General features: G+C 38.1%; 1 protein-coding gene across 5 annotated transcripts in view; it reads right to left on the bottom strand.

Moving 5' to 3' along the window:
- Positions 1 to 27,225, bottom strand: part of Osbpl9 (oxysterol binding protein like 9) — a 122,310-nt gene that overhangs the window by 4,892 nt on the left and 90,193 nt on the right. For 4 of the 5 annotated variants that reach the window (XM_042678419.1, XM_042678432.1, XM_042678439.1 and 1 more), the window contains 9 exons: positions 23,225 to 23,263; positions 19,167 to 19,257; positions 17,072 to 17,176; positions 12,979 to 13,138; positions 10,438 to 10,550; positions 10,231 to 10,349; positions 6,367 to 6,452; positions 2,139 to 2,310; positions 521 to 605 (listed from right to left, as the gene is read on the bottom strand). In XM_042678419.1, coding sequence (XP_042534353.1) covers positions 521 to 605; positions 2,139 to 2,310; positions 6,367 to 6,452; positions 10,231 to 10,349; positions 10,438 to 10,550; positions 12,979 to 13,138; positions 17,072 to 17,176; positions 19,167 to 19,257; positions 23,225 to 23,263 — 970 coding nt within the window. The remainder of the gene's footprint in view (positions 1 to 520; positions 606 to 2,138; positions 2,311 to 6,366; positions 6,453 to 10,230; positions 10,350 to 10,437; positions 10,551 to 12,978; positions 13,139 to 17,071; positions 17,177 to 19,166; positions 19,258 to 23,224; positions 23,264 to 27,225) is intronic. The other variant, XM_042678425.1, reaches the window with a different exon arrangement.

Here is a 27,225-nt window from a genome sequence, read left to right as displayed (position 1 = left end):
TTTTCCCCACTGAAAGCAAGCATTCAGAACCAAATGGACCAGACCTACCCTGAAACATGAGGTGGCAGCCAATCTGAGTTTAAAATCTGAAGGGTCATCTCTTCTCCTGGTAAGGTTACCCATGTGCCACCTCGATGTAGGCCTATTCAATACCTCCAGTCTTCATACCATATCGAATAAAAAGATGCTCAGAGTATGTGTCCAGGATATATTGTGCAAAACAACTACACACCGATTATACAAACTAGCTCAAAGTTGCTACAGATTCTATGGCACTATGTGTAAAATGAGTTTAGAAGCATTTAACAGTGGTTACCCAAATCCCTTCTTTTTATACAGAGATGGTAAAAGAGTCTTTAAAATTTATGCAAAGAACAGGTAAGAGGAATCAATCAAATTTCTAGTTAAGATAACAGGGATCACGTAGCTAATCATACAACTGAGGAGCTGAGGAGCTCTTAATGATCCTTCATACAGAATGGTTTGATTAGTGGACGTTGTAGAGGAACTGGGAGCTTACTGGGTGGATGATGGGAGACCTGCTCAGCCACGAATGTGACACTGTTTTTGGAAACCCAGGGGACTGGTCCTTCTGAAACTAGTTCCTGCAAGAAAATAAAACATTATTTTCTTTGGCTGTGGGAACAAATGACCATGCAGAATCGGATAACTAGAGCCTCTGTTTCCTCCATTACTAACACTAAGCACTCCATGTGTATTTCTTTTATGGCACTTAGTTACTGCTTTGTGTTGGTCTCCCTAAATACACTAAGACATTCTTAAAGGCTCATATGCCTAACTCAGGGATAGGACTGGCACAGAACAGGCACTTATAGCTGGCAAATAAACAAGATCAGATTATAACTTTAGCAAAGATCATATATAATGTTAATTAGAATGAGAAAGATATGGAAAGTAACATTTGCTAAAGGATGATTATGTGCGAGGCGCTGTGGATGAGGGAATTTTCCATTTCTATTCCTAAATGCCTTTTTAACACGTATTTGCTGGTCACTGTCTTCAAACTAACCTCTACATGCCGGAGCCCCAGGGCTCACTCTGGGTCACCCTCTAGAGTTTCGACCGTCTTGGCTGTCTTCTTCCATAAAATTCATACAAATCTAGGAATTTCTGGTGCTATCTCTATAAACTCTAGAGGTCCCATCTCCAGCTCCGACTTCTCTCTTGAGGTACGCACTCTGAAATTCCAAACTGGCAGCTCTATTTACATGTCTAACAGTCTTAGACATGAATTTCAAATCAGCATTCTTGACTTTTCCCTCAAGTCCAATCCTATTTTTTTTGAAATTTTTTTTTGTCAGGATGATATACAGAGGAGTTACAGTTCCATAAGTAAGGTAGCATGCTTCCTGTCTAACATTACCCCCTCCTCCTCCATTTGTCTCATCCCCCCACCCCCACAATCCTTGTCAGTAAATGATATTACCACCAAGTGCTAAAGTATACACCTCCAAGTATGTCCTTTCTCCTTGCTCCTAAATACATTTTTCACAAAATCATTATACTGATCTGCATGTGTGTGTGAGGGGGCACTTGGGCGCCAGTACTGGAGATTGAACTTAGGGACTACTAGCTTTTCCACTCATGGCTAGTACTCTACCACTGAGCCACATCTCCAGTTTTGATGTTTTACTGGTTAACTGGAGGTAGGCAGGCTGGCTTTGCAAATGCAATCCTCAAGTCTCAGCCTCCTGAGAAACTAGGATTACAGGCGTGATCAATCCACTGGGACCTGGCCATTATAATAGTCTTTTCAAAACAGAAATAAAATTCTGACTAGCCACAAAATTATAATTAAGATGTACAAGACGCTGTGTGGCCTAACTTCTCAATCTCCACCCTCATCTCATTCCATTCTTTTTCCATCTCATTATGTTCATGTAACAACACTCTGCATGTGTGTGTGCACACATGTCTGTGCACTGGAACCAGGGTTTGAACTCAGAGCCCTGCACGCTTGTACTTTTCCTCTCACAGCTGGTGCCCTTCCACTTGAGCCATACCTCCAGTTCTGGTGAATATCTTTCATCATTGCATTCATTATTATCTCCCTTAAGAAACCTTAAGTACAACTTATTTAAAATACAACTTAATTAAAATCATAGCACGGAACTTACTGTGTTTTCTTCAGTATCATTTGGTAATGTCCAATGACACTGAAAGATTTCACCCAAAATGGGATTGTATGGCTTTTTGGCGACTGATCCCCTCCTTCCTGCATGAAAGGCTGAGAGGTACCATTTCACAACCTGAACCATGCGATCCCTGGGATCCTTCTGGTCACTAATGCTGGAAGAGAAAAAGACAAACTGTACTGACATGTCTTACTGGCAGCATGCAAGCTGACGCAGCGTCTCTCAGCACGGTCCACCCTGAGCCATTGGTGGATGAAACTGTGTATATGGATTTAATTTTCAAACTGAGCTGTAATCTATGTAATTAAACCAACTGATTTTAGTGTTTTGTTAGAAGAATTTCGCAACTGTTTATATTCATTTACTTAACCATCACTTAATCAGGACACAGAACATTTCATTATTTCAAAAGTTTCCCTCTTCCCCTTTTGAAGCAATCACTACCTCTCCTTGAGATAAATACTGCTAGTGGTTAGTGTCATAGATTACTTAGTGTTGCTTTTTTCTAGAATTTCATGTAAGTGTACTATGTTATTACTAAGTAGATTTACTTATATGTTATCAATTCTTTTCTTTCTCTTTTGTGTGTCTGTGTTGGTGCTGAGGCTTGAACTCAGTGCTTTACACTTGAGCCACATCTCACTTCTGAAGTTTTGCAGGTTAATTAGAGATAAGTCTCTTGGATTTGTCTTCAAGGGCTAGCTTTGAACTTTGATCCTCAGATCCTGGCCTCCTGAGTAGCTAGGATTACAGATGTGAGTCACAGGTGGCTAGCTTGTATCATCAATTTCAAATTAATTCTTTTGTGGTCAGAAAATACATTATGTGTGACTGCAGTCACTTTAAACTTGTTAAGGCCTCTAAGTTTATGGTCTATCCTGATGAACAGTCTATGTATTTTTTTTTTTTTTTTTTGGTCAGTTGTGGGGCTTGAACTCTGGGCCTGGGCGCTGTCCCTCAGCTATTCAGCTCAAGTCTAGTGCTCTACCACTTGAGCCACAGTGACACTTCTGGCTTTTTCTGTTTATTTGGTGCTGAGGAATCAAACCCAGGGCCTCATGCATGGGAGGTAAGCGCTCTACCACTGAGCCACCTTCCCAGCCCTCTATGTATTCTTGCAAAGGCAGTATGTTATACAATTGTTGGTAGTATTTAGAAAGGTCAGTTCGGTTCAGGTTTGGATCTCCTATAGTGTTACTGATTTTCTTAGGAAGCAGAATAATCAGTTCTAAAGGGAACTTTCTCTACTTAGTCTCACCAATTTCTGCAAGTATCTTGAAGCTATGTTTACACATACCTATACGCTTTATAAGTATTAAAATTCATTTTTTTATTACAAAATGACTCTACTTGCCTCTGGTAACTTTATCTTAACTTGGAAATGAGTCTCACAGACTTTCTGGCTGGACTGCTTTGAACTGTGATCCTCAGATCTCAGCCTCCTGAGTAGTTAAGATTATAGGCGTGAGCCACCAGTGCCCGGCCTACCTTTTTCTCTTTACCTTTTTGTTTTCTCTGAAGTACTGTAGATTGAACCCAGGGCTCATGCATGCTAGGTGGGCACCTCACCTGTGAACTCTATCTGTGGGCCTATCCTTCCTCTTTAGCCAGCAGTGTCTTTTATTAAAGTTTCTCCCTTTGAAATAATACTTCTTTTTAAAAATGAAGTTTGACCTTTGTGTTCTCTTAAATAGAGGGCGTATTCTACTTATATTTAGTATAATTTTTGATTTGATAGGCTTAAAATGTTTTCTAAATGTTCCTTGTTCCATTATTTCTTTTGCTCCTTTTAGGAAATCAATGTGATTTTTTTTGATATCATAAGAAATTTATTTCACATATAACAAGAAGCATATTGGGAAAGTTAAATAGCCATCATCTAGATAGTGGGAAAACAATATAAGGTCATTTAAAATCATACCACTAGGAAAAAATATATATCATAGCCTTGTCACACACAGCAAACAGGCTATATTATAGTTTCAAGTAATAAGTTGGTTAAAAAAAAATAGTAACACGGTCCCCACTGAAAAGGTGTCATGTTTTGCTAGAGCAGAAACACCACATGTGGTAAAGATTCCCGGCAAACTGGTAATGAGTCTGTGTCTATGTTCTTTGCTATAAGGTTGTTGCAGCTTCTCTTAGCTTCAATGTGATATTTTAAGTGTTCCATTTCATTGGCTTCTTAGTTGTGCTTCTGTTTATTTATTTATTTTGGTGCTGGTCTTGGGGTTTAAACTCAGTACCTGAGCACTGGCTCTGAGCTTTTGTGCTCAACGCTAGTGCTCTACCACTTAAGCCACAGCTCCACATTCAGCTTTTTGGGGGTTTATTGGAGATAAGCATCTCATGGACTTTCCTGCCCGGACTGGCTTTGAACTGCCATCCTCAGATTTTAGCCTCCTGAATTGCTACAATTACAGGCATGAGCCACCAATGCCTGGTTTGTACTTTTTAATTTTTTTTTGTCGGTCATGGGGCTTGAACTCTGCGCCTGAATGCTGTCCTTCAGCTCTTCAGCTCAAGGCTTGTGCTCTACCACATGAGCCACTGCGCCACTTCTGGTTTTCTAAGTGGTTTATTAGAGATAAGAGTCTCACAGTCTTCCAGCCCAGGCTGACTTTGAACTGCGATCCTGAGATCTCAGCCTCCTAAGTAGCTAGGATTACAAGGTGAGTCTCAGTGCCAGGCTACTTTTTTAATTTGTTAAGTGGTTTACCTAGGGACCACACAAAGTTTACATTCTCACAAATATAAACTACTTTAAATTTCAAATGTATATGTGATGAACAGATACTTTTCATTTTTCCTTGCATGTTACCAACAAAGCTTATCTGTTAAATTGCTTTTATTTTGTTTTTGGGTGCCAGTACTGGGGGCTTGAACTCAGGGCTTGCTTAACTTTTTCCCTCAAGGCTGGCAATCTGAGCCTCTTAGGATTTTTTTTTTTTTTTTTGTCGGTCGTGGGGCTTGAACTCTGGGCCTGGGTGCTGTCCCTCAGCTCTTCAGCTCAAGGCGAGTACTCTACCACTTGAGCTACAGCGCCACTTCCGGTTTTCTGGTGGTTTATTGGAGATAGGAGTCTCAGGGTCTCTCCTGCCCGGGCTGGCTTTGAACCGGGATCCTCAGATCTCAGCCTCCTGAGTAGCTAGGATTACAGGCGTGAGCCACCAGCGCCCGGCTCCTCTTAGGATTTTGTCTGACCTTCGATCATATTAATTTCAACACTGTCATATTCATTGAATTTTTTTTCCTTTTTGGAACTAGTTAAATCATTCTCTTAAATCTTTATCAAGAATGGAGTATATATGTCAGTGTTAACTAGTGTGCACATACCCTGTGCAACCTTTGTGATTTATATAGTTTCAGTAAATATGGTGCAAGGTCAAGTGATATAAACAGAAATGGGAGATTAGGACATTATCTATTATAAGAAATTTTTTCTACTACCAATGAGAAGAGATGGGAATGCTCCTTTTTGTAAATCAATACCACGTTTACCCTACTTCTTTCCCTGTACATATGGCTATTATTTCAAGTATTATACTTAGAATTATCATTTCAATTCATAGCAAAATGCCTGACAAACAACAGGTATTTTAGAAAGGCTTGCTGAATTCAGTTAAGTGAACATTATCAGGATATAGTACAAAAAATGTTAATAGTATTTGCCAAAGTCTCAAACAAAAAACCTCTTAGTTTTGACCCTAGAAATGTTAGCCACCTTTAATATGCTTTAAAGTTGCCTTTTTTTTTTTTTTTTTGCCAGTCCTGGGGCTTGAACTCAAGGCCTGGGCATTGTCCCTGAGCTTCTTTGTTCAAGGCTAGCACACTACCATTTGAGCCACAGTGCTACTTCTGGCTTTTTCTGTGTATGTGGTACTGAGGAACTGAAACCAGGGCTTCATGCATGCTAGGCAAGCACTCTCACCACTAAGCCACATTCCCAGTCCTAAAGAACTTATTTTTTGTCAGTTGAACTCTGGGCATGAATGCTGTCCCTCAGCTCTTCAACTCAAGACTAGCACTCTACCACCTGAACCACTGCGCCACTTCCGGTTTTCTGAGTGGTTTGTTGAAGTTAGGAGTCTCATAGACTTTCCTGCCTGGGATGGCGTTGAAAAATGATCCTCAGATCTCAGAAATAGGCATTCCATATCAATACAATATTCATTATGGCTTATTATTATGCAACAACTTAGTTAAATACCTCACAAACAGGTCCGGGTGTGCAAAAAAGTCAGCATACATTTCTAAAAGAGATCTTCTTTCAAGAATAAATGTTGGAAGAACTACCTGAAAAACACACATTTGATACTTTTGAAAGTCTAATTCTATGACTGATAAACTCATTAAACAGATGGTAGAACTACTAAAAAGTACTCTAAGTCTAATAATAGTGACATCCACCATTTATTTCCTAGGCATCTTCTTACAATCATTTCCCAAACTGTTCTGGTTCAGAAATGCCCAGCAGATGAAAAACAGAAAGGGAGATTTGAATGTTCAAATGTTACTTTCTCTTTTCAAGTTCCTTTCCTCTACTAGCATAACAACGACACAGCAGCAACTCTTTCCTATCACCTATCTATTGAGTCTTTGTGTACACACTATTTTATCAAATTGTATAATAGCCATATGATGAAAAAATCAATTATAGTAGAGAAAAAGAACAGATACAACAAGAAATTTTCTCACTGTTCACTGTAAATGAATTTGAAACTGGGTTTGACTCTGGGGCTAATCTTCAAATACTGGATTCATTCCTACAGTAAAAGGACTTTTATTCATACTAGCATTCTCAAGCTACTATTACACAGTTAGAAACTTTCAATAGATGCTACTGTATCCCAAACTTGGGTGGCTGAATCCAAGTTCCAGGTTTCCCAAAAGATATGTATATTTATAGCATAAATATGTTTAGACCAGCAGAAAAGCTTATATAAACACTGATCCTATTTTTTTGGAGGACTTAAAAATTATAAATTAGGAATACTGGAAAAACAAAACAGGGGTACATACCTTTAATACATAAATAATTCTAACAAATCAACATGAAAAAGATTATACAAGATTCATTATAGTCATAAAATGACACTGAATTAAAACCCCTTTAGTCTTGTATAGCAAGTGCAACATCCTAGGTTCGATCCCTAGTACCAAAAAGAAATAACAAAAATAAAATTAAATAAATAAAAATAAATTTTTGCTGGTGGCTGGTGGCTCATGCCTATAATTCTAGCTACTCAGGAGGCTGAGATCTGAGGATCACAGTTGTGTCCCTATGAGACTCTTATCTCCAATTAACTACTCAAAAACCAGAAGCACAGCTGTGGCTCAAAGTAGCAGAGCACTAGCCTTGAACAAAAAGGGCTCAGTGACAGTGCACAGGACCTGGGTTCAAGCTCCACAATTGACAAAAAATATATATTTTTTAGAAAAAAAAAAAAGATCCAAGTCTAGTAGAAAATAGAACAAAGGAATTTTGCTAGCAATTCAAAGGAAAGAAAAAAACATCCAATAATATCTTAAAAGTTTAATTTCACTTGTAAGCCAACAAATTTTTCTACTTATAAATTTTCCTGAGAGCTCTTACTCAACAGGTCTTCAATGTTTTTAACATATAGTAGCCCATGCCATTATGTCAAACTGCTAGAACAGTAATAAAGGAGAACTGAGAACTGAGAACCAAGAACAATTTCTTAACTGTGAGAAGGATCTGGAAAATTAACTCAACCTCTGTAAATACTGGTAAAAAAGAATGATTACATCCTGTGGTTATATCTTACAATTATTTTGAAGATAAATGGATATGATTTGTTATATGTTCAAAACTTTTGGTATTTGGAAAACAAACTATGGAAAGTATCTGGAACATTTTTAGAAACAGGAGAATATAATCCAAATTTAAGATATTATTGTAAAATTGTACTTTAGAATGGGTATAAATTTCAGAAACTTGGAAATCACAGCCATTTTTGTCAATAAAGATTTCTAGAATGGCTAATTTTTGACATATTCAGTAAAATAATTGTAACATTATTGGCAATATAACAAGCTTTCAGTGGCTACTGACCAAATAATACTATCTGGAAAAGAAGATTACATGAAGTAAAAATTATAAATTTTTTTGTAGAAAGTATCTTTGGTTGTTTACCTAACTCCCCACTTCACCCCGAACAGAACTCTGATTCAGTTCAGGTTTGGCTATAGGTTGCCAAGTCTCAAGGGGAGGGAGTGGATTAATCTAACCCAATCATACACATTCTTGTCAGTAACTGCTTTAGATATGGATGTATGCCTGGCTCGGGCCAATGTGATTCAATGGGAAGTATGCTAGGAAATGCATGTCTTTTCCAATATCACAGAACCAAAGTTATGCAAATCTAAGGCGTATTAAAGCAATATGGATATGATACCTGTATGTATTCTCCTACCTCATGCATTCCTGCATGTTGGGATCCAAAAATTATTGTTATTCTTGTGTGTCTATTTTCACTTACATTTAGGAATAAGTTTTTATTACATAGTTATGAGCCACGTAACTGCTCAAAGGCAAGACTGCATACATCACACTGGTCCCATAAAAGTAAAATATAACCTAGGTATGAGGTAGGCTGTATCATCTAGGCTGCGTAAGCACACTCTACAATGCTTCCATGATGATAAAATCACCTATTAACACATTTCTCAGGCCATCTCCCTGTGGTTAAGTGATACATGACTGTAATTATGAGAATCTATTATGCAATTAGCCTTATAAATCTAAAACTAAGTCAAGTTCCCTACTGACAACAACCATAGTACTGGGCTTGATTTTGTCATAACAGATAAAAATCCAAAATTTAAATAACTTCTTAAAGCTGGGTAGAATAATAATTCAATCAATATGGAAGTTACTATAATCCAAGTCTTCAAGACAAAAGCAACAGTGGAATGACTCCACATTTTAAAAACCACAGGACAAACTAGACATTCAGTTCTCTTAAAATGATCCAGTTATATTGTTATTAACTTCTCTTAGTTTCTTCTTCCTTCTTCTTTTGTCAGTAGTGGGGCTTGAACTCTGGGCCTGGACACTGTCCTTGAGCTCTTCAGCTCAAGGCTAGTGGTCTACCACTTGAGCCATAGTGCCACTTCTGGTTTTCTGGTGGTTAATTGGAGATAAAAGTCTCACGGACTTTCCTGCCTGGGCTGGCTTTGAACTGTGATCCTCAGATCTCAGCCTCCTGAGCAGCTAGGATTACAGGTGTGCCACCGGCGCCTGGCTTTTTTTTCCCCGCTCTTGAACTCAGCGCCTGGGCACAGTCCCTGAGCAAAGGCTAGCTCTCTACCACTTGAGCCACGGGACTACTTCCATTTTTTTTTTCCTGTCTATGTGATACTGAGGAATTGAACCTAGGGCTTCATGTATTCTAGGCAAGCACTCCATCTCTAGACCACATTCCCAGCCCCTTTAGTTTCTTTTTGTAACATGGTGCAGTGTTGTGGTAAGAAGTGAAAGAGGCATATACAAAGATAACCACTCAACAGTCTCCTATACCCATGAGACATTCTATGGAGAGCTTGCAATTTAAATTCACAGTCACAGTATGACTTAATAGGTGTCAGACAATTTTAAACTAACCACCTTTTCCAATCCTTACAACAGCCTACTGAAGTGGGCCACTGTTCATTTTGCATGCAATCACAGAGGACAAGATCTGTTCAAAGTCTCCTGGTTTGACTAGCAAAGGTAGCCAACACAGGTCCTTTGACCACAAGGCTGCTCATCTTGATTCTGTGTACAAGACACTGCTTTAGACTTTGCCTACTACTGGCAAAGCCAAATACCATTTCTCATCTGTTGCAAATAAAATTAAATCTTAATCCATACACTACTTTCTATGAAGTTATTCTAGTTTCATTTATTTAATCCATCTTAACAATTTCCAGTTTACTAATCTACATATATAGCATATCAGAAGACACATGTATAAACAGAAAATATACTACTTTTCCCAAGTACACTCACCACCCAATTGTTGGCAACTGATTTACCCAGTAAGACTTAAAGGCCAGATGTGGGTCTTACCTTAGTGAGATCCATGCCAAGCCTGACTTGTGACAAGAGGTGCATGATGACACTCTTGTGCTCCTCCACTGAGCCTGCCTCCCCCTCGTCGTCCCGGTCATCATGTGAGTCAAAAAGGTCTAAAGCAGAACACAGCATTTTCCATGGGTTTAAAACTGTGCTGCTAAAATGTTTGTAAGAAAGAAAGGGTTCTCAAAGACTCCCTACCAGCATCGCTTGTTCCATTGGACATGGAAGAATTCAGTGATTCTGTGGTATCTGGGCGCTTTAGGCTATTTCCCGAGCTGCTATGTGTTAAGACTGAGGCAGATCCTGAAGAACTTAAAAACAAACACTTTTTAGGCTAAATCAAAATAAATATCAATTCATAGCAAGATATTTAGGCAACCAATAAATCTAATTAAAACCAATAAATCTAGATAGGTAACAGAAACAATTAGTTGGTTACATACATAGAAATGTTAGATAGTTATTTTGTTTAAAAAACCACAGAATTTTTTTTTGGGGGGGGGGGGAGAGGGGACTGGGAATGTGGCTTAGTGGTAGAGTGCTTGTCTAGCATGTATGAAGTCCTGGGTTCAATTCCTCAGTATGACATAAACAAAAAAAGCCAGAAGTGGTGCTGTGGCTCAAGTGGTAGAGTGCTAGCCTTGAGCAAAATTAGTTCAGGAACAGTACTCAGGCCTTAAGTTCAAGCCCCAAGACTGGCCAACCCTCCCCCCCCCCCCCCACCTAAAAAAAAACCAAAACCCCTACAGATTATATATGCGATTATAGATGAACATTTCTTTCTTTCCCTCCTTCTCTTCATTCCTTGTTGTAGAACCCCTGCCCCGCCCCCTCCTTTTTGGCAAGTACTATGGCTTGAACTCAAGATCTTATGCTCCTGGCTGGATCTATCTCTGCCTCCTACATAGCTGTACACCACTATGCTTGGCTTGATGAGTTTATGAGCTAGGATCATCATCATCAACTTTTTGCCCAGACTGACTTCAAACTGTGATCCAATCTTTGCCCTCTAAGAAACTGGGATTAAGGCATGACTCACTGTATTCAGCTAAGAAATCAATAATTTCTAGGGCTGGGAAGATGGCTCAGTGGTAGAGTGCTTGCCTTGCATGCATGAGGCCCTGGGTTCAATTCCTCAGCACCACATAAACAGAAAAAGCTGGAAGTGGTGCTGTGGCTCAAGTGGTAGAGCACTAGCCTTGAGCTGAAGAGCTGAAGGACAGTGCCTAGGCCCAGAGTTCAGGCCCCACAACCGACCGAAAAAAAAAAGAAATCAATAATTTCTAATGAGGGAAAAACTGTCAAAATTTAGTATCTCTAGAATGCACATACTTCCATTCCCAATGCTATCATCTTAGGCTAAATCACCTACACTTCTCTGTTTACTTCCAGGATTGGCTAGTTTTTGTGTTTGTTTTTTTAACCTGTAATCAAATTCTCTGCATCTAATTCTACATAATTTTTAACAGGCAAATAAAACCAGCCACTACCATTGTTCAGAGGAAAATGCTCAGAATTCTTATAAGGCTAAAGGATTCTTTCAGGCCCAGGCTTTGTCAGCGTCCCTTCCTTCTTACCAGGTTCCTCTTGTATGGAAACATGCCATCCAGCCATCCTCACCACTAGATCCCTTCTCTCATCAACATCACAACTCAGGATGACATCTCTCTCCTCTGAGAACACTCTTTGGATTTCTCAAGACTTCAAAATGCCCCATGGCTTTCTGTGCACGTGCTATGGTCTGAATGAATGCCTGTGTACTCCCCAGATTCCTATGTTGAAACGTAATCACCAATGTATATTATTAGGAGAAGCCTTTGCATGGGATCAAGTCATGAGGTCAACACCTTTATTCATGGAATTCTTTTTTTTTGGGGGGGGGGGGGGGGGTCCGGTCGTGGGGCCTGAACTCTGGGCCTGGGCGCTGTCCCTCAGCTCTTCAGGTCAAGGCTAGCACTCTACCACTTGAGCCACAGCGCCACTTCCAGGCTTTTTTCTTTTTGCTTATGTGGTGCTGAGGAATCGAACCCAGGGCCTCATGTATGCAAGGCAAGCGCTCTACCACTGAGCCACCTTCCCAGCCCCTATTCATGGAATTCTTGTCTCTATAAAAGACTCCAGGGAGTTCTTTCACCATGTGAGGACACAGAAAGATGGCACCCTCTACTTAAACAGAAAGCAACCAGACAGCTACTTAACTCTCAACTAAACACCAACCCTGCCAGGCCCAATATCCACAACTTTGAGAACCGTATTTCTACTACCAAATTGTAATTCTACTACCTAGTTAAGCAGCAGTCCAAATGGACTGACAACATACCAAAACTTCTGATTTATACATGGCCTGTTGGTTCTCCACAACAGCCTAATTTATTTCAGAGCAGAGACATGATCTTTTTAACTTCTGTATCATCTTTCCACATAGTACAATGTCTGATTATATGATTATTTTATATGACTTAGAAAAATAAGTATCAGTAATTTCTAATTTGTGATGCTGGTGCTGCTATAGAAAAGACAAGAGTTACTCTAACATTACTGGTATATTATCACATCTGATGGTCTTTATCTCATTTAGATTAAGTAAAGAGTAAAATACTCACAGAACTGACTTTGCTATTGAGCAAATGAAAAATAAGCCTGTCCAACAGATTTTATAAGGAAAGTCTGTCACTAACAGTAATTTTTAAGTCAAATAACATTAAAAAAAAATCAGCAGTCATTTGCTTATATACTTACTCTATCAAGCGCTTTGGGGATGAGCTACTTTGATGGAATTCATCAGCATCATAGAATTCATCTTCACTGCTAGAGTAAGAGAACTCTGGGACTGTATTTGGAGACAAGTTGACATGGCTTGGAGAAGTTAGACTGCTACTAGGTGGTGAATGCCCACTGCCTAGAAAGTTTAAAAGTTTTAATTAGAAAAAAAAAATTGGTAATTAAAGAGATGAAGACAAGGCATACCTTTCTAAAATTTGGTTAAGTTGGTAGATATGTCTATACTACATGTTAAAAAAAGTATAAAATCATGTTATAGAATGGAGATGTAGCTTTTTGTTTTATATTTATTTGTTTTTGTTCTTTTTTGTGGTACTATGGATTGAACTCTAGAGCTTCACACTTGTTAGTCAAATACTCTATCAATGAGCTACAAACCCTTCTAGCCTCTTAAATAAACACCTCCATATCCTCACTCTATAACTTAAAATTAATTTAATATTAGGAAGAGTGCTCTTTTGATTATGTGAATTTTGGTACTAGAAATCCTACAACAGATTCCAATACTAATGGAGACCCAAGGCTTTTATGCTGTAAACCTAGATATCTAGAGCTAGTGAAAAGGCAAATAGAATAGCAAGACCACATAAATGGTTAAATATTATCCCAAATATCACATTCTATTAACTTTTTTAAACTATAGTCACATTGAAAACACAAAACCTTACTCAAAGCTCTGAGAATATATTATCCAAGTGTTTCATTTCTTTTCTACTTAAACCTAAGGCAGTGGCTACAATGGGAAGAATATGGAAAGGAAGATTAGGAAGAACATATTTCTAAAGAGTTTTACTAGAGACAGAAGTTAGTGGAGATCAGAGAAAGAAGACTATCATCTAATCTGAGATAATGTGTATACTAAGTATTAAAGCAATAACAAAAACAGTATCAATCAAAATACTGAGATCAATCTAATTTACTGAACAGCTAAGGCTGTCTGTAAGTTATGCCAACAGCTAAGGCTGTCTGTAAGTTATGCCAGTCTGCTCTAAATGTTTGGTGGAGATTAAAGTTAATTGACAGCTGGCAATCAAAGCTAAGCCTACAGGCCTAAATGAAATTGGAAACAGCAGCAGTCAAATGCTGGGCTGCACCTGGAGAGAGTGCGTGCGTGTGTGTGTGTGTCATTTCCCGTACCTTTGATTCAGCAGTTAAGAGCAATTCAGCTAGTTGCATGCTCACAAAAATACTTTCTAAAACCAAAGTTTGTAGCCTAAAAAGGTAAAATAGTGACAATTCCAAAGGAAGCTAACCTTAACAAATTTGTTCTCTAATAGCAGAAGGGGAGGAAAATAAACTGTCTCTAATTGTAATAGGAACAAAATAGACAACCCTCCTGTAAAGCATCTTTACAATAAAATAAAATTTTAAAAAATAGACAAGGAATTACAAATAATTAAGTAGCAAGCAAATATTCCAACGAAAATTGGTCTATAGAGAAAATCAGGGCTGGGAAGGTGGCTCAGTGGTAGAGCGCTTGCCTTGCATGCCTGAGGCCCTGGGTTCGATTCCTTAGCACCACATAAGCAAAAAGAAAAAAACTGGAAGCGGCGCTGTGGCTCAAGTGGCAGAGCGCTAGCCTTGAGCTGAAGAGCTGAGGGACAGTGCCCAGGCCCAGAGTTCAGGGCCCAACGACTGGACTCCCCCCCCCCCCCCAAAAAAAAAAAAAGAAAAAGAAAATCAGTCTGAAAAGGTCAAACCAAAGACCTAAAATTTCTTTATGAGAGCAAATACATGATTTCTTGTTTCTTTTTTGTAGTTATATGTAAGCATATATTTATAATATATGAGCATATATTTACAATATAAAATGTATAAGTATATATTATAAATAATATGTAAATATATATAATTATGTAACCATATGAAATACTTATTATTACATGTAGAGAACTAAAATTTTTTGAGAGTGGATACATGATGATTTCTTGCTCCTTTTTTGCTCTATGTTGGTAATTAGTTACATATAATGTATATATTTAATGTAAATAAATAAGTATATATTTGTAAACATATTTATATAATATACATCCATATCATATTTATTTTAGGCTGTCTCATAATTCTAACATTCTCCAATATACATAGCACAAAACAAAACTCTTAGGTATTATTTTTACAATGAGTAAAATGTGATATAAGCCTATGAAATATAGATGCCAGCCCCAATCTTCAACTTCATTACCCATTTGCTCACTGACATTTTCCCAAGATCATTAATAAAAAATTTCTTATTGACTTATTTTTTTCTTTCAAGATTCAGAAGGCATCTTCCATCCATGCTATTAAGTATTAAATTAATTGTAGGCACCATATGTAATCGTAGCTACTCATGAAGCTGAGATCTGAGGATTCTAGTTTGAAATCAGCCTAGGAAGACAAATGCAAGAGACTCTTATCCCCCATAATCCAGCAGAAGGCAGGAAGTGGACATACGGCTCTAATGGTAAGAGCACCAACTTGCGTCAAAAAAGTTATGTGAGAGTGAAAGGTGCTGAGTTCATACCCTAGTACTGGCCAAATAAATAAATAGTACAGCATTAATATCTTTACTGATTCAAATGCAAAGTGGGTAAAAGCCACATGGCAAATTTTATGACTACACAAGGTGTAACTACCCAGAAAGAAGTCTGGAAGAATAGAGAGGATGAGCACCTACCTGTTCAATAATGCCTTTGGTTCTGGCCACCTTGATTAAGAGGGTCAAAAGCCCTAAGTGTATACACTCTATTTTGGTTCTTTATAAAATGAAATGCTCATCTAGATGAGCAATAATTCTAGCATCTAACACTGCGAATAAAGACCATAATTCTAAATGAATTAAGAAAATGTAAGTGAAAATTAAGTGTTTATTTTTTGCCTATTTAATTGGCAAAAATGTAAAAACATCTGTGTGCCAAAGGTGCTAAACAGGATATACTGAACTATAGCTGTAAGAGGAAATAATAGAAACAATATTCCATTACTAAAAAAAGGTACCACTGGCTTAGGCAGCTATAAAAAGAATTCTGTAGACCTAATTATGTGATCAAATGAATCATTTACTATTACATGACAAGAGCCACTCACAGAAAACACATAACCTCATTTAGGTTATAGCAATAAAATTACATACTAGAGATGTATACAGACAGACAGACAGACAGACAGACAGAGACAAAAATGATTGGGATGAACTGAGGACTTCTCAGCTTTTGTTCTGTATACTTCCATGTTTCATTCCTTTACAATAAGAAAATATGCAGTCTAAATTGAGAGGGTTGTTTTTTTTGGGGGGGGGGGGGGGGCGGTTATTTTTTTATGCTGGTCCTAGAGCTTTAACTCAGGGAATGGACTCAGGGATGTCTCTGTGCTTTTGTGTTCAAGACTAGTGCTCTATCACTTCAGCCACAGCTCCACTTCCTGGGGGTGTGGTAGTTTAGTAAGTCTCATGAACTTTCTTGCCCAGATTGGTTTCAAACTGCAATCCTTAGATCTGAGCCTCTTGAGTAGCTAGGATTACAGGTGTAAGCCACTGCTGTCTGGTGAGTAATTCTTTTTTTTTTTGGGTCGGTTGTGGGGCTTGAACTTTGGGCCTGGGCCCTGTCCCTGAGCTCTTTAGGTCAAGGCTAGCACTCTACCACTTGAGCTACAGTGCCACTTCCAGTTTTCTGGTGTTTTTATTGAAGAGTCTCACAGACTTTTCTGCCTGGGCTGGCTTTGAACTGTGATCCTCAGACGTCAGCCTCCTTAGTAGCTAGGATTACAGGCATGAGCCACTGGTGCCCGGCTGAGTAATTCATTTTTAAAACAATGTGATATGGATCCCCAAGTCATTCTTAACATACACATGCAACATACATTCTATTCTAGTTTTTCTTAAATTACTAAAACTGCTGGTTCATTCAGGTTCCAATGTCATGTATGGAACTATAAACATGATAAAAAATTAAGCTATTTCCAATAGAAATACATATCACACTTCTTCAAACCTTCTTCCCATTAGTAATCAAACACAAATCTCAAATGTTAGTGGAGAATTATAAGTCCTAATGGTTATACAAATCTGTACCTGTACTATTTGGTGTTGGAGTCTGATGATGTCCCAAGGTTGCTAATACAGGTCCAACGGGTAGGGAAGATGGACGCTGCTCTGATTTACACAACTGAGCAGGTTCTAGATTTGAATAGGTGAAATAAGTTAGAGAAAGAGTCAAACACACACTCCATTGACTACAACTATTTAGGATGCATAATCTTAAAGATCAGAAATTTCTATAACAATATTTCACTAGGTCAAGTTCATGTTACTCCTTTAAGACTTTCTAATTTCTTAAAATGTAATGAGCTAGGGGCTGGGAAGGTGGCTCAGTGGTAGAGCGCTTGCCTTGCACGCATAAGGCCATGGGTTCGATTCCTCAGTACCACATAAGCAGAAAAGGCCGGAAGTGGTGCGGTGGCTCAAGTGGCAGAGTGCTAGCCTTGAGCTGAAGAGCTGAGGGACAGCACCCAGGCCTGGAGTTCAGGCCCATGACCGACAAAAAAAAACAAAAAACAAAAAATAAATTAAAAAAAATTAATGAGCTAGATGATGGTGGCTCACACCAGTAATCTTACTTGGGAGGTTCACAGTTCAAGGCCAATCTGGGCAGAAAAGTTCATGAGGCCCCTTTCCTTAACCAAGAGCTGAGTGTGGTAGCATATGCCTATTACCCTAGCTATGATAGGAAGCCTAAAGCATGTAGGTCACAAGCCACGTACCTGGGCAGAAAGCAAGATCCTATCTCAAAGACAAAAAAGGAAACAGCACAAAAAAGGGCTGGTGGTATAGCTGAGCCTAGCCAAGCATAAATTCCTGAGTTCAAGCCTCAATATCACCAACACAAAACAAATACCTTATTGATACTATGCTACATAGCACTAAGACCCCAGGTGGGATATTGTGAGATCAGCCATGATGGTACCCTAGTATGATCGTACCCTAGTATGATCACTCTGAAAAACCAACAAATGCTCCTAACGAGATGTTTCTGTTTCTCAAACCACATAAAATCTGAATAGGGCAAAGTACCTTCTCTTTAGAAGCCTGAGACATATCAAACACATTCTCTTAAGGATTAAATATTCATGAAACGACTTCATATGCTAAGTACTAAGAAAAAAAAGACTGTCCCTTTCATAGTACAATTTCTAAGCTTGCTATCATCACACAGAACAAGAAAATTCTGGATGCCACAAAAAGACTAAAGGAATTAGTGTGACTTTAGACTCTCATTTGGGGCTGGGAAGGTGGCTCAGTGGTAGAGCACTTGCCTTGCATGCCTGAGGCCCTGGGTTCGATTCCTCAGCACCACATAAGCAAAAAGAAAAAAGCCGGAAGTGGCGCTGTGGCTCAAGTGGTAGAGTGCTAGCCTTGAGCTGAAGAGCTGAGGGATAGTGCCCAGGCCCAGAGTTCAGGCCCCACGACTGGACCCAAAAAAAAAAAAAAATAGACTCTCCTTTGTTGATTTTTCGAAAATACTGCTCTATACTTAAAAACACATCTTATCACTACTCATTCTTTTCATTCTTCCTTTTCTCATACTAAAATCCACTGTGAATAAAATATTTATAATGGTCAGAATTACAAAAATATAAAACTGAATATTCTTGGATTCTCTTTACCCAGATTAAAGTATACTAAGTTTTTCTGATGGCTATGAATTCTGAGTGATACAAACCTACCTTTACTAGCAAATCGAAGTCTCTCTTCCATCATACTTCAAAAGTTCTAGCTATTCAAATATTGTGTTTGTGTGTGTTTTGTTTATCTTTGGTCATGGGGCTTGAACTCAGGGCCTGTGTGCAGTCCCTGACCATCTTTGCTCAGAGTAAATGCTCTTATCACTTGGAGCCATAGCTCCACTTCCAGTTTTCTGGTGATTAATTGGAGATAAGAGTCTCACGGATTTCCCTGCTCTAGCTTTCCAACTGCAATCCTTAGATTTCAGCCTACTAAGTAGCTAGGATTATAGGCATGAGCCACCAGTGCCCAACTATTCAAATATATTTTTTGTGATCATATTATTATTTCTTAAATATACAAGATGCTAAAAATACTATGACGAACAGAGAAATTAAAATTTTCTTATCTACAGATCTGTAAAATATTTTTCCAAATACTATACCTGGAGGTAACACAGTCTGGGAAGGCATTGTGCTGATCACAGGTTCCAAGGGACTAGGTTGGTATATTGCATCTACAGGATTAATAGTACTCTGAGATAAAGAAACACATCACAATTATTTTTAATTAAATGTCCTTCTCCTTCTGACCCACCCCAAATGAATGAAAGGCCCACTGTGTCAGCAAAATCCTGAGGATAGCTACACAGATAAGTTTGTCAAAAGGCGAAAGAGGAAACAAAACACTTTTTTCTAAGTATGTTAAGAGAATTTCCTCTAAGAAAGCATAGTTTAAAAGGAAAATAAATGAACCACTGTCATACCAAGTTAAAAGCTAAATGGAAAAGCTTAGCAATTATCAGATGGTATAGAGAAATTTTATTAAGCCAAAACAATAATCTCTCAATTTAATTCAGTGCTTCAAAACTCTTAATTCACCATTTTGTATTATGAAGACATCTTTGCATTCTAGTCCATTGCTGTATAGATGTATAGGTATTAACTGAAGGTAAAGTTGGGCCTCTTACGGGTATGGGAAAGGCTTTTTGAGAATTTTGAAGATAAAAAGGAAATGATTTAAACACCCAGAGACAAACTTAGGAGGAAGAGTCCAGGTTTCTAGCCTTTGAAGGCAAAATTTTTTTTGAAAAGTATGAAAGCTCCTTCTTTCCTTTCTCTGATGGTAATGGAGCCTGAATGCAGGGTCATATGCTCTTACTTGGCTTTTGCACTCAAGGCTAGTTGGCATTCTACCACTTGAGCCACACCTCCACTCTCTGGAAGCATTTTAAAAACAAGAGCTACTTACTGATTCTATTTTTATTTTTTGTTGGTTGTGAGGTTTGGCTTGAACTCTGGGCCTGGGTGTTGTTCCTCAGCTCTTTAGCTCAAGGCGAGTGTTCTACCACTTGAGCCACAGTGCCACTTCTGGCCTTTTCTGCTTATGTGGTGCTAAGGAATCGAACCCAGGGCTTCATGCATTCGAGGCAAGCACTCTACCACTGAGCCACCTTCCCAGCCCTATTTTTATTTTTTGAGTGATGTTACTGGTGAATTTTGGTTTATTTATGTTGAGACAAGGTCTTTGCTACATAGTGCAGAGTGACCTATAACTTAATATGTAGCCCAAGGAAGCTTTGAACTCATAATTCTCCTGTGCCAGCCTCTCCTAGCTGGGTGCCCATTGCACATATACCAAAAAAGTATACCAATGCCCAGCGGAGAATTTATTTATTTTTGCTGTTGAATAAGTTTAAAAAATGCATAAATAAATAAACTTCCAAATCTGTGCTTTTCTCAATGCTATAGCATGTATTTATTTTTTTGTCAGTCCTGGGGCTTGAACACAAGGCTTGGGTGCTGTCCCTGTGCTTTTTTTGTTCAAGGCTAGTACTCTACCCCTTTGAGTCACAGAGCCACCTCTGATTTTCTGGTGGTTAATTAGAAACAAGTCTCATGGACTTTCTTGCCAGGGCTGGCTTTGAACTGCTATCCTCAGATCTCAGCTTCCTGAGTAGCTAGGATTACAGCATGAACCATGGGTACCTGGTTATGTATTTATTTTTTTAATTTAAAAATTAACAACTGAACTAGATCCCAACAGATCAGATCAAATCATTTAGGATAAATAATCAAACTGAAACTCTTAGGAAAGGATCCTAAAACCATTTTTTTATTCCAGCCTACTTGAATCTATTTTTACTAAGATTGCAAGAAAAGTAACCTACTGGTTCTTTTTTCCTGTCTCTGCCAGATAGATCTAATCTACAATCCATAAATCACAAACAAAAGCTAATTAGAGAGATATAAGTTGGTTGTAATTTTAACTTTTTGACAGCATGTATATTAAAAAACACAGAACTTGTTTATTGGAAAAAGAATTATTCTATGTTTCCATGCAACCTTTACCTTCAGGCTACACTATGTAAAATTACATTATATACCTTGCTTTAAAAAAATGCATGTTCAGAGTTAGAGATGTGTTAACAAGTTACCTTCAGCCATAATCTGTTGAGCCATTAATGCAAAACAATACATAATACACATTTAAATATATATAGTTAATATTTACTGGATATGTACTCTGTACCTTACAACAGCTTTCTTTATAGAGGTTGGACATTAAAACTCAGAAAAATTAAGCAATTTATAGATGGTTACAGACAGTGAGTGGCAAGACAAGTATATAAGCTCAAGCAGTCTAGCTCTAAGACCTAGTTCCTTTCTTGAAAATATACACTGATGGAAAATGCTATAGTTCTTGAGTAAATTACTCTAGTACATTTGGTTACTACAAATTTTGATTTTCTATGAGTACAAGTCTCTTATATTATCTTAACCATAACTGATTAGATATTTTTGGTATGCTTTATAAAATCCAGACTACCTCTTAAAATATAATTTGGCTTTCAGGATAAAAGATGAAAACAACTACCAAAATGAATATTCTCAGGAATAATCTTTGAGACTATAATGTGCTGGAAAACACACACAGAGTCTGTTCCCATGGCGCTAAAAACGTTTAATGATAGATCAATAAATACATAAATCTCTTCCAGAGATTTATTATAATATATTACATTTATGTAATTCAGTTATATTATCAGGATCCACACATTGAACAGAGAAATATAAATTCTGATTTATTACATTCATATTTCAAAAAATGTTTTTTGTGTGTGTGTGTGTGTTTTGGGGTTGAATTCAGGACCTCATGCTTTCTAGGCAGGTGATCTACTATTTAAGAGGGCCATTATCCTAGGCTTCTTTCTTAAAAATATGAAAACTGGCTTTCCATTTGAAACCAAATGAAAAGAGAACCTGCTCGTCCTTTCTAAGCATAATGATGAGATAGATTTAAAGGTAAGGATTTATAAAATGTTGTTTCTAGATCTCAGATAAGGCAGCACTTGTAAAGTGTCAAATAAAACAACAGACTGCTTCCTACTTCAAAAATATTGTCACCAGGTCTGGGAATGTGGCTTAGTGATAGTGTGCTTGTGTAGCATGCATGAAGGGTTTGATTTCTCAGTACCACATAAACAAAAAAGGCCAGTGGCTCTGTGGCTCAAGTGGCAGAGTGCTCCCCTTAAGCAAAAGAAGCTCAGGGGCAGTGCCCAGGCCTTGAGTTCAAGCTCCAGGACTGGCAATAAAATAAACTGCCACCAGAAGTCACTCAATTAACGTACAATTAGAGTAGCTCAACCTATAAATCTTCAAATTCTTTTACTTCCCACTGGAAAATACTAGTCATACAATTTTCTTTGTCTTCTTCTTCTTTTTGGTCTTGAACTCTGGGCCTGGGTGCTGTCCCTCAGCTCTTCTGCTCAAGGCTAGCGCTCTTACCACTTGAGCCACAGCGCCACTTCTGGCTTTTTTCTTTTTGCTTATGTGGTGCTGAGGAATTGAACCCAGGGCCTCATGCATGCAAGGCAAGCGCTCTACCACTGAGCTACCTTCCCAGCCCTTCTTCCTTATTTTTAAAGGGAAAGTTAAATATAAAGGAAGAGTAGAAAGCTAAATAACAACCAGAAAAAGGCTTGAAGTGAAAAATTCATGTTGTAACATGTTCCAACAAGAATACAATATAAATACAGTAGTTAAGAGTTAATACAAAACCTAAAATCCAAAAATAAAAAAGATATGAATGTATAAACACATTTATATAGATTGTTTTGACTATTGTACCCTCCCCTCTCCGCTTTCATCTGAGAAAAAGAGAAATTTGACAAGAAATGTAGCATGGTGAGTTATGCCTTATTTAGTTGTAAAAGCCAAGTTTTCATATCACGATTAACCCTTTGAGTTAACACATGCAAAGTGACCCAATCAGAACCAATACTTAGAAAAAATTTAATATTAACATTTCCCCTCCAAATGATTGTTGAAAGAAACTTTAGGAATTCAAGGAAAATTGCAAGAGTTAACAACAAAAGCAGTGAGAAGGTAAAAAGAGAAAATCTGCGTTGAAAAATGAGTAGAAATTCAGGCCTCTCCTGACATGACTGGTTATAATGCTCTGCAGAAGTAAAGGAAAAGAAAAAGATTAGATTAAACTTACTATAAGTCCATCTGCGTGTTGCTCCGCATTACTCTGGTCCTTAAGGAAAAATGTTAAAAATATTAACTTCATTCTTATATTTAAGTAACACCTTGTGTACTTCTCCTATTGGGACAGCTTGTTTCACTAAGTAATAATGTCAAAACACCATTTTTCTCTGCTTCCACTGGGGTTTTCATCCCATTTGCTCACTCCCTAGCCAAACGTAATTCTATCATTGGCTATACAACAGTCAATACTAATGTTATTCTTCTATTCAGGTTCAGTGAGGAAATATTCTATTAAACCATAATCACATTAGTACCAAGAATTAAAAGCAGATATACTAGTTTAGTATAAAGGGCTTCAATATTTGTCTTCTGCTCCTCTGCCTTTGTTTTTGAGACAGGGTCTCATTACGTAACCCCAAGACAACCTGGAATTCACATTGCAGCACAGGATGACTAGAACTTAAAATTTTCCTGCCTCGGGCTCCTGAGAAAGATCCCAAATGTGTGCCACCAATATTTCCACGTTTAACTTTATTCCTACTCCTCACAATTCCTAAACTCTTACTGTACTTTAAAGATATGGCTATGCTGGAGATGTGGCTCAGGAGTAGAATGCTTGCCTAGCAAGCACAAGGCCCTGAATTCAAACTGAAACAAAAACAAACACTAGAATAAAAATTGAAAAGTAACAGGGCTCTCCTGAATCATATCTGTAATCCTATCTACTCAGGAGACCTCAGTCTGAATTTGAAGCCATCCTGGGCAGGCTCAAGTGGTAGTGCTAGCCTTGAGCACAAAAGCTCAGGATCAAGCCCCAGGATTGGTACACACACACACACACACACACACACACACACACACACACACACACACACACACACACACACACACACACACACACACACTCAAGTGGTAGTGCTAGCCTTGAGCACAAAAGCTCAGGATCAAGCCCCAGGATTGGTACACACACACACACACACACACACACACACACACACACACACACACACACACTCAAGTGGTAGTGCTAGCCTTGAGCACAAAAGCTCAGGATCAAGCCCCAGGATTGGTACACACACACACACACACACACACACACACACACACACACTCAAGTGGTAGTGCTAGCCTTGAGCACAAAAGCTCAGGATCAAGCCCCAGGATTGGTACACACACACACACACACACACACACACACACACACACACACTCAAGTGGTAGTGCTAGCCTTGAGCACAAAAGCTCAGGATCAAGCCCCAGGATTGGTACACACACACACACACACACACACACACACACACACACACACACACGCGCGCGCGCGCGCGCAATATGTCCTAAAAATCCCACGAGGGACACAATTCCACACAGTGACTAACTACTTGATTTCAGAATTATATAAAGAGATATTCCGATTTTTATTCAGTAAATATAATTGCTATATCCATAAAATGATGATAAACTGAATGTCTACTATGGCAGTAGATATTTCCTCATGAGATAGATATCATTATTATTCTTATTGAATAGATGAGAAAACTGAGACCAAACAAGCTACTATTCCAGTAGTATAGGCAGTCTAGTTCCAGAATTCATGTTCTGAATTAGTATGTTATTTTGTCCTGCCTCCCCAAGAATGCAAAGAATGCAAAGGAAGACTGGGGAGGAAGGTGGTGGAAAGCTGCCAACACACATAATTTTTTTTTTTTTTTTTGGTGCTGGTGGTAAAGCTTGAACTTTGTGCCTCACTCTCTAGCTTGGCTTTTCTACTCAAGGCTGATTAGTCTCACACATTCATTCTTATAAATGTACATGGAAGGAACTGAAGAGTGCATTTTCTATATTCTGGACTTTGATCCCCCTCCTTCCCTTTCCCTTTTTAACAGGGTCTGTAACCAATATAAGCAAATATGTGATAAATGAAATATTCTTTGGGACTGTCTCATCCTCAGGGATGTTAAAGAGTATTTCTTCGTGAACACTACATAGGGACACTATATAGGGAATAACTCAAGAGAATGCTCAGAAAGAAGAAAACATCTTTTAAAATAAGGCTAAGATTATAGCATGATTAGTGTATTTAATACCTAGGTTCCAAGGATACTCTCACTGAAGAAAAACAATGCCACAGATGAGAATTCAGAACTCTAAAATCACTCAAATCTGCCTAAACTGTATATATAGTAGTCCAAGCATCCATAAATTAGAACACTGAATAACCTACATTACTGTCACAAATTACTACTGTATGCATTAATACTGCTCATCCAAAACTAGATCTTACTTCATACTTTTTATCTACTACAGATACTTGATTCATGTTTCCCATAAAGCCAGCTCAACTTCTGCTACAGACAGGCTGCCTATCAACAAATCTAAAAATTTCATTTTATGACATAAAGTTAAGTATATTACATGTTCATTTGTGGGTTGGGAGGATAAAGGTAACTGTTTTTGGTAAAAGAACAATTTTTCAAAAAGCAGGAAACATAAATATGGGGAAAAGATCTTTTAGTATTACATAGAAATATACTTACATAAAATGGTTATAAAGTTTTAACTCCATCCTACCTGAAAACTTCAATGTTTCAATAAATACCAATCTTTGGTCTTGGTTTTAAACATCACAGTCAAGTTACATCTTATTTATTTTTATATTAATATACAAAATTTTATGCATATTTTTTTCAGAAATCTATACATCAAACAGATAACCAAGAGCCATTTTAAAATTTGGGATGCGCTTTTTTTTTTTAAGTGAACATTCAGCAAAAGAACATGGAAGGTCTGAGCTAGCTTTTGAGAGAAGCCTGCCTGTAAAGTTGTTTGTTCACTGGCTGGCATCTGGAAACTTGGATTTCAGGATGGTTCAAATCACCATAATAGGTAAGAAAGGCTCACTGTGTCTAAGCTGTTTATACAAACCATACAGGTTTATACTTAAAAGTCTAAGAGGTGTTAAGTGCCTATGTGACAATCTTCTAGGAAAAACATAGAAGGGCACATGAAGGGAAGTAGACTGGATAGTACTTCTACTTCTCCAGCCACTGTGCAGCCATGTGACCAATGAAATAGCAGTAGGCTCGACAATTTCAGTCACCCAGCCCATTGTGCAACCATGTGACTTACTTTGACCAATGAAATGGAAACTGACTTGACACCTCCTGGTGAAACCTTTAAAAGCTGTTGTGGATCATGCTACATTTTCTTGTCCTTCTGTTAGGGAGAGCCGCTATGTGACAAATTGTAGCTAGGTGATTAGTAAAATCTCTGATATGGGAAGACCCTGAAATTTGGGACAATTCAGCCTACCTTGACTTGTGGTTGTAGACACCGTATTAGTTTATTATTAAAATAAATATTACTCTAATACTATAAAAACATCATTAGTGAACATCACAAATGAAAATCATTAAGTGAACACTAATGGGCACATCACTAATGAACTTCTCAAGCAGACAACATTTCACACATGTGGTCAGTTTGTTGTTGGAAGAATTAAATGTATCCTGTATGCCTCCACTGAGAGAAGACTCTTAGAAACCTGTGCCTGTTTCCATTGGACTTTTTCCTATTTGCCTTTTCCCTTTGCTGACTTTACTATAATAAACTTCAGCTGCAAATATGACTATATGCCGTGTCCTGTGAGTCCTCCTAGTCAATCTCTAATCTAGGAGTGGTCTTTGGACTTCTCAGGGAAGTGCTTACCCTCTTACATATCCGTAACAGCAACTACATTTTAATATCTTTAAGGAATCAGTACCTTTTATCTGCCAAGGACCATTTGGACACTTATAACATCATTGTAGGCCATATAAAACAATATCATTATAGACCATATACAATCATTAATACAAGCAGATCAGCTGCCAGGAAGCAAGAAATATTATGTGCCTGTCTTGTCATTCACCAAAGAATTTCATAACCTTCATACAGCCTCAGACTGGGCGTTCCCTCCCTCAAGTCAGTTCCCCTTTTATGTGCACAACTGGGTTAACTATATATTCTGAT

This window comes from Dipodomys spectabilis, unplaced genomic scaffold (assembly GCF_019054845.1).
Source record: "Dipodomys spectabilis isolate Male_0828 unplaced genomic scaffold, ASM1905484v1 ptg000002l, whole genome shotgun sequence".
Taxonomy (NCBI): Eukaryota; Metazoa; Chordata; class Mammalia; order Rodentia; family Heteromyidae; genus Dipodomys; species Dipodomys spectabilis.
This window is presented reverse-complemented; position numbering and strand designations above follow the sequence as displayed.